The 8,934-nt window shown below is 30.2% G+C and overlaps 1 protein-coding gene across 1 annotated transcript; it reads left to right on the forward strand.

Annotated features, from left to right (window-relative positions):
- The first annotated feature begins 6,014 nt into the window (after positions 1 to 6,014).
- LOC129876723 (vestitone reductase-like) lies at positions 6,015 to 7,840 on the forward strand. The gene is made up of 4 exons (XM_055952212.1): positions 6,015 to 6,207; positions 6,790 to 7,308; positions 7,406 to 7,604; positions 7,690 to 7,840. The coding sequence occupies exons 1-4, from the start codon at positions 6,075 to 6,077 to the stop codon at positions 7,838 to 7,840; spliced, it is 1,002 nt and encodes a 333-aa protein (XP_055808187.1). The 5' UTR covers positions 6,015 to 6,074.
- The last annotated feature ends 1,094 nt before the right edge of the window (positions 7,841 to 8,934 follow it).

The raw sequence follows: 8,934 nt of genomic DNA on the forward strand, positions 1-8,934 counted from the left end.
AGTAAATTTATACTAATTGTGTAAAAAAATTTAGGAAAAGTTATTTGGGTGAGTATTTGTTAATAAATAATTATTGATTTTAGCGATACTTTTTATTTATTATCATATATGGCAATACATAACAATACCGTGATAAATCTGTTATGTATTAAGTGAATTATGCATGCAATATAAATGTATTATAAGTATTTTAAAATATATTATGTTGTGTTGTTGGTAAGAAATAGACACAATGCATTTTAAATGTATAAAAGTGTGATAAATGTATTATCTATGAATAAAACTTGTATGATATGTGTTTTATAAATTATTCTCGATAATATATATTCAAACTATAATATAAGTGTCCAGTGAAAACAAATGTTATTGCTATAAATGGTAAATATTTTCTTAATATAACATATCTATATATATGTAAGTTTCGCAAAAAATTATGACCCAATTGATGTATGTAATTTAAATTCATCAAATTTTGCTACCCATTTTGCAGAATTATTTCATATTTTCTCGTATTGACTGATTTTCTTATGAGTGTACTTTTTAAAGGAAGAATTTACACTTCCATATATTTTGTACGTAGGGTGAAGTGATTTAATATAGTAAAAATATAGACTAATTAAAGCAATGATTAAATGATAGAAGAAGTTTTGAATTTTTAAACTTCTTTCTTTTTTTATTCTTCAATTCAAATTAGTCTTATTCTCAAGTGATGTTTGCACCATATGACTAGCTTTTAATTATTTCTTATGGCAGCATAACCCAAGAATCAAATGAACTTTTATAATTACATATAGCTTAATCTATTAACATTGGACAAATATTGAGTATGATTCTGGCGTTATCGCATATAATTCTAACTATTGATTAAGTTTCATTATTTTTTTTATCTGTTATTTAAGATTTTAATACACTCAATAAGCAGTGGCGGAGCCACACATACTTGAGGGGTGTCGACCAACACCCCTTCATCCGAGAAATTTATGTAGTTAGATAAAAATATTTGTTTATGTATATCTATTATATATTGACACTCCTAGGCTTCTACGCAATTTTACTTTTTTATATTTTTGACACTCTTTAATTGAAATTCTGACTCCGACACGTAGTTTCTGATTAATTTTTTGTCTAATTTTGGCTATTGTTTTGGTCCAGTTTTGACCAAATGGAATGAACAAGAACGACTTGTAAGGTCCATACACCAAAAAAATGAAGAGAACTTGTGTAAAATACCAACTTTATAAAGAAAGAAAATCTATGCAAAATATATAGAATAATTTTGATAGATATAAAAATGAGTGATGCAGCTTCATAAATATAAAAATCAGTGTAAAAGCACACTTAACTATACACTAACATTATCTTAATAAATGAAACAGGTTAAAATACAAAAAAAAATACTATCTTAATAGATTAAGTTTAAGAAGATAATAGAACCCCATAATTTAAATATGTAATTAACCATTTCTCCATAATTCAAGAAGGTTCTTGCGTCTTACCCCTCTGTAACATCTCAAATTTTTTTAAAGTTAAGACTGAACCATCCTTCATAGGGGTATGGATTGTACCGAATGATTTATAATTGTGTGCATGTGTGGAGGTTAATTCTTTAGTGTGAGAATAGATTTGGATATGAATTAAGGTCATAAGGATCCTCTAGTACAAAGTCGAGTTGAAAGCTTCCTTATCGATTGAGTTTCGGTAAAAGATTTTACTTAGGTCAACTTCAAATGATTATATATCCTATAATATAAAGAATTAGGTGGCCCATGACCTATCAAATTGAAGGTCTTTGAGTCATCTTTCCAAAGCCACCGAGTTTTTCTTATTCTGAGTTTGGAGTAAAGAGTTATGCCCATTTTAGTGAAGCCCTATCGAGCAGAATGTTTTTACGAAACCCCTTTACGGGTCTTAAACACTTTCACGGCCCGTAGAGTCTTCCGTGAAGGTTTCGTACACCTTGTTTTCAGCAACTTTCTGGACACGTTCTAGAGTCAATTTGGTCCTTTTCAAAGCTTTTTAATCCTAATCTAAGTCATTTTTGAGTGTTTTGAAGGAATGTATCATTCCACTACTTGTTTTCCTCTCATAATCATCAATCCAAATAATCTAGTCTCAAGAAACTCTCTCAAAACTAACCAAGGGTTCCTCTTCTTCATCAAGAACCCTAAGGCTTTCAAGTTAAAAATTTCAAGATACGAAGAGAAACTTTTCATACAAAGTTTTTCCTAGTTCTTCCACTCTAAGAACTTCATAAAAGAGTTTCTTTTCTCGAGGTCAAGCATCGAGGTTCTAAGATCGAAGGTTTCCTCAAAGAAAGCTATTGTTTTTCGAGTTTTGATTGTAATATCAATCTTCCAGGTATGTAAGGCTACTCATAACGTGGATTGAGTTCATCCACGTGCCCTACATCTAATTCTATCGATTGTTGAGAATGAATTGAGTCTAATTTAGTTTCTTGAATTCCGATTGAGTTAATTCTTCTTCTATTGAGTTTCGTATAATTATGTATTGAGATCATTGTTGTTTTCTACCTCTCAATTGATTGAAATTGTTATTTATGGCTACTTTCCCTTGAACCCTAGTTGATTTGATAGTCATGACTTTTACATACATATTTTTGAGTAAAGATAATAACTTTTATGCATTGATAAAGAGAGTGATTTGAACTAATATATATATATATATATTATTTTTTTATTTTTTTATAGAGTCTAAACGAGTATGAGGATCGAACATGATAGATTGAAATCGAGATGAGTTTTGACGAGATGTGAATGATTTTGAAAACATATTTTACTAAAAGAATTTGATGGTTTGAGCATGAACATTGATTTTAAATGAGTTTGAGTTTTCATAAGAATTGAGTTCTTGAGTCATTCATAATTCTATTGAGTCTTAAAGCATGATTTGTGAACGTCTTAAATGAGCATGAATTTAGTTTAAAAGGTTCTTAAACTTCTATTATTTTAAACATGAGCATTTTGAGTATAAATGATTGCTTGAGATAGATTTTTGAGGATATCTGATTAAGTTTGAAAGCATATTTTTAAATGAAAAGACATGATGATTCCAGATAAGATTGAGTTTTGAAAAGGGTCCAATGAGACCAGATGAGATAATTTGAATATTTTACCTAATAGATATGAACATCATATATTTTAGCAGTAGTATTGAACAACGATTTGGATAAGAGTATTTATAACTCGAACCCCATAAACTACGTAGCTAATGTAGGATGGAGGGTTAAACCTAAGTCCCGTAATGATGGACTTTGTTTGATTGTGGATCCAATGATATTGATCCGTCCCTTACCCTGGCAAAGTAGTAGACGGGTGTGGCAACGACACCATTTCGTTTTACATCATTCGCTCATATGGTGATAGTTATCGGTTAGAGAAACTCCCTAATAATAATACAAAATGAATGATTTGATTTGATTGAGATTGCATACAATTGAGTCGATTTGAAAAACTATGATGGAGTCGATTGAAAGACAATACATATTTTTGAACTTGCATCTTTATTGAGTTGAGTTATTTTCAGAGTTGAGTATCTTTGAGTAAGTTTCCTTTCAGATATATTACATACTCGTACATTTTATGTACTGACGTCATTTGGCCTGTATTGTTTTATGATGCAGATACAGGTATTAGAGATCCGCAACAGACGCATAGTTTAAGATCATTTCTACTCTCAGCTTTTGGGGAGTCCTCCTTGTTTCCAGAGGCACTCTTGAGTTATTATCTGTTTTTTTGAGTATTTTCTTTTGGATAGCCATGAGCTTGTCATTGACACCTTCTTGATAGTATAGAGGGTTCATAGACAGATAGACGATAGTGTCAAGCAGATGTTTTGGTTTTCAAAACTATCCTTATGATATGGAGTTGATTTGAGATTTGTTGTAAATACATTATTCTTCTCGAAATGTTGAGTTGGTCAGCCCACTTGAATGTCTTTTAAATTCATGTTGAGTCTTCCTCTGAGTGATTGAATATGTGATCAGACCAAGTGGTTCGCTTGGGGGCCAACAATGGTCTTGGTTCGCTTGGGGGCTAACAATGGTCTTCGAGTGACGGTCACGCCTAGGATATCCTCTCGGGGCATGACACCCTCCGTCCAACAATAGTTATCCACTATTAACTTGAGACATGTACCTTAAGAAACAATAAATAATAGAAATAGTATTACTATATTACCCTTTGAATATATTAAATTTAATGCTTTGAAAAATGTATTAGATATTGAATAGTATTTAATAGTAAGGGTACAATGAACACAAAATGGGAAAATAATTCATTGATTTTTCAAACTGGACAAGTATTGTTGAACATCTATTTTTAGTATAATGAACAACTATTGTTGGATGGAGAGAGTACTTCATAAAACATATTGTGCATTTCATACTCCCTCCGTCCCATATTAGTAGATCGTTATAATAAAAATGATTGTCATATATTAGTTATCCACCTTACTAAAATCAAGAAAGCATTAATTAAAAATTTTTATATTCACATTTATTTGTAAAATTCTCAAGAGTTTTTTCAAGCAGTGAATTAGTAAAATTATCTTCTTATCTATAATTTTTTAAGCATTGTCCAGGGAGAATATTTCTTTTAAGAATTGTTCTGTTCCCACTCAAACTTGAGATGTGTGCACAGCATATAGTCCCATTCCATTTTTCACAGTACATAGACCACACCATATGAACACCATGTGTGTGTAGTTTTAAAATTAAAATAATAATGTAGTAGTGTTAAATAAAAAGAAAAATGAAGATAAATAATGTAAGAAGAAAAATATATTTTGAGAACTAAAACTACTTAAAAGGTAAAAATAAAAAATAAGAATAATAGAAAAGGAAAGAAATCCTAGAATTACACCATCTATTCACTAGTAATTCTCAACTCTCCCCGCCAACAAGGGTTGTGGTCGATTAGTAAGTATTCCTTCATTCTTAACCAAGAGGTTTCGAGTTCGAATTTTCTAAGATACGAAATCACCTTTATTAGAAAGTTGTGGAACTTTCCAACACGAATCGATTTAGTCGAGAGCGTAATTACTCCCCTCAGCTACGCGACTAAATTGTAATTACTCCCCTCAGCTACATCCATATTATTTGATCAGACAAATATATTGAAATTTGTTGTTTAGCTCATGTGCAGTTGTTTGAAGGTCATGACAAAAGCATTCAAGTTCCCTCACCTTTCTTCTAAGAAACTGTTGGACACTGGATTTAAGTACAAGTACAATCTTGGAGATATGTATGATGGAGCCATTGCTTCATGCAAACAAGTTGGTTTAACTCTAGGTTGATCCCGCTTTATGAGATTTCACTGAATGTATTGTTGTAGCGAGACTTATTGAAAGTAAAAAATGCTTACCATTAAAATTGAAAGTAAAAGATGCTTACCATCCGAACAACTTTCTCTTGTCCAAGCTTCTCGAATGAAAAGAGAAAAAATGATTGGAATATATTTTTAGTGATATCATTACAGTTGTGTTACTTTTCTATTTTCAGAATAATTATTATGTAAAATTTAAACTAGGAGTTGTTGATGGATAGTAACATTCTAGAACATGGTAGTGGTTGGGCTATCTATGTTATTGTTGATCAAATATCTTGAACATGGAATTTGGACAACACGTGTGCCATGTTGTTTATTACAACTATATTTTGTAAATTATAACATAGAATATTAGTAAATAATATAAACAAAATCTTTATAGAATCTTTGTTCATAATTGAATATGAAGATATAATTTCCTTTATTAGACGGGTTGAATTAATTGTATTTGAACACATTTATTTGTAATTTTATAATTTTTTTAGTATTTAATAAAAAATAAAAAAATATATTTTCATAGGCTAATTTTGATTCTCTAAATATTATTATTTGATTCCAGGTAAAAAGTGACACTTATCATGATAAAGAAGACAAGTTTCCCTAGTGTGATTTATATATAATATATATAAAATATTGTGTCATGTATATATATGGGCATACACACCCAAACATACTTCAAACTAAGGAAAAAAAATTAGACAAAAGAAAGAGAGAAAAAATATCAAAGATATGGAGAAGATTAATGACAAGGGACTTGTATGTGTAACTGGTGGAACAGGTTATGTAACATCTTGGTTGATAATGAGGCTCCTTCAATCTGGCTATTCTGTTAATACCACCATTAATAATAATTTGGATCAAGGTATGTATGTTTTTTTGTTATTAATTAATGGATTAGCTCTTGATTTTGATGAAGTTCCAAGTGAATTTTAAGTCCTATAAAAATGAGATAATAATCAGAAACATATCTGAACTATCAATTATTTTGCACTTTAACTAATAATTGTTTTCTTTTCATGTCTAAACTATCACCATCTATTAGCACACCAAGTTAAGTAAATGGTGATAGTCCAAGTAGGAAAAGAGAACAGCTGATAGTTAGCTTAATCAGTTTCGAGAGGTGTATACATATATAGATGGTGATAATTCAGGTAGAAAAGGAAAACAACTAACACTACAGAAAAAATAACTTTTAGCGGGATTAAATGTATACATTAATAAAAAGTGTTAAAGCCTTTACCAGCAATAGTTAATTGTCATTGAATACAATATCGCTATATAGGTTTTAGGACATTTACAAAGAGTAATAATTGCTGCTAAAAATGAATATTTAGCGGCAATTAAACTATTGCCGCTAAAATACATATTTAGTAGGCTTTGTTAATTTTGTTACATGTTATTTAATAGTCTTTGCTAATTGGAACATGCATTGCAATGTTATCAGAAGGATCAAGTTTCTTGAAGAAATTACCAAATGCATCCCAAAAACTTAAAATTTTCATAACAAATCCTGAAGATCCTGAAAGTTTTTATCCAGCAATTGAAGGGTGCAATGGGGTTATTATTGCTCATTCTGTTGATTTTGAGGATACATACGACGATGAGGAGATAAAAATTCAACGATCCATCAACGTGATTTTAGGAATTTTGAAGGCATGTTTGGTATCGAAAACAATAAAACGTGTGATATATACTTCGAGTGATGCTACACTTTGTTTTAATGAAGGGTGTCCAGATGTAGTAGATGAAAGTTGGTGGAGTGATGTGAATTTTATCAAAAAATTGAAACCTTCAGGGTTTTTTTATTGTATAAGTAAGACCTTAATAGAAAAAGAAGCAATAAATTTTGGAGAAAAATGTGGTTTGGATCTTGTATGTATCAATCATGCTTGGGTTTTTGGCCCATTTGTTACTCCTCAATGTCCAATACTTGTTCTTCGACAAATGCCCATGATTATAGAAGGTACGTATAACGTACACGCGATACTACTTTATCTGTTATTTTGAATTTATGTACGTTTATATACATTGACAGTATAAAAAATGTTGGAAATTTGTAGGTAATTGGACAAATATTGAGTATGATGCTGGCGCTATCCCATTCGTGCACGTGGATGATGTGGCTAGAGCTCATATATTTCTTTTGGAATGCCCAAAAGCTAAAGGGAGGTACATTTGTTCTTGTGTAGATGTAACTCCAGATGAATTGTCTCAATTTTTAAGGGGTAGATATCCTCAATACCAAATTCCTAATTTTGAGTAAGTTTCGTCTCATCGTTCTTTTTTATCTGTCATTTAAGATTTTAACGCACTATAAGTGTAATATTATTTGGCTCATGTGCAGTTGTTTGAAGGTCATGACAAAAGCATTCAAGTTCCCTCATCTTTCTTCTAAGAAACTGTTGGACATTGGATTTAAGTACAAGTACAATCTTGGAGATATGTATGATGGAGCCATTGCTTCATGCAAACAAGTTGGTTTAACTCTAGGTTGATCTCGCGAGATTTCACTGGATGTATTGTTGTAGCGAGACTTATTGAAAGTAAAGGATGCTTACCATTAAAATTGAAAGTAAAAGATGCTTACCAGCCGAACAGCTTTCTCTTGTCCAAGCTTCTTGAATGAAATGAACAAAAATGATTGGAATATATTTTTAGTATCATTACAGTTGTGTTACTTTTCTGTTTTCAGAATAATTATAATGTAAAATTAAAAATTGGAGTTGTTGATGGATAGAGTAACATGCTAGAAAATGGTGGTGGTTGGGCTATCTATGTTATTGTTGATCAAATATCTTTGAACATTGAATTTGGACAACACGTGTGCCATGTTGTTTATTACAACTATATTTTGTAAATTATAACATAGAATATTAGTAAATAATATAAACAAAATCTTTATAGAATCTTTGTTCATAATTGAATATGAAGATATAATTTCCTTTATTATTAGACGGGTTGAATTAATTGTATTTGAACACATTTATTTGTAATTTTATAATTTTTTTAGTATTTAATAAAAAATAAAAAAATATATTTTCATAGCCTAATTTTGACTCTCTAAATATTATTATTTGATTCCAGGTAAAAAGTGACACTTATCATGATAAAGAAGACAAGTTTCCCTAGTGGTGTGATTTATATATAATATATATTTGTAAACTATTATATCAAAGTAACAATTATGAATTTTCGTGGGGCTAAAAAAAAAATCTATGTTTACAACTGCGAGAAGAATCAAGTTTTACTTGGTTACACTAACATTACATTTTGGATACGCATTGTGTAAAATTTGTTGCGGTGCAATAGACGCAAATACATATTAAATGTAAACCATTATAAATCGATACAAAAAGAGCAGGAAAATTGAAACTAGATTATCCCACAGTTTTTTAATTAACATTGTTAGGCAAAAACAGAGTAATTGCCTTTTTCTCATCATCAATAATACCAGAAACAATTTACTGTTTGTTCACCCAAGTCCAATTGCATAAAAATTAAGAGATGGAATTTTAAAAAATCACATTCAATCCGCAAATTTTCGACGAAAATTACAATGAAAGTTGAGATATTAATCAATAACACTCCA

This window comes from Solanum dulcamara, chromosome 12 (genome assembly GCF_947179165.1).
Source record: "Solanum dulcamara chromosome 12, daSolDulc1.2, whole genome shotgun sequence".
Classification (NCBI taxonomy): domain Eukaryota; kingdom Viridiplantae; phylum Streptophyta; class Magnoliopsida; order Solanales; family Solanaceae; genus Solanum; species Solanum dulcamara.

What these genes read in the sequence shown, in the direction of transcription:
- LOC129876723 (XM_055952212.1), top strand. Translation starts at nt 6,075, where the DNA reads ATGGAGAAGATTAATGACAAGGGACTTGTATGTGTAACTGGTGGAACA. An exon ending in TAATAATAATTTGGATCAAG is followed by an intron (nt 6,208 to 6,789) that starts GTATGTATGTTT and finishes CAATGTTATCAG; the next exon opens with AAGGATCAAGTTTCTTGAAG. An exon ending in AATGCCCATGATTATAGAAG is followed by an intron (nt 7,309 to 7,405) that starts GTACGTATAACG and finishes GGAAATTTGTAG; the next exon opens with GTAATTGGACAAATATTGAG.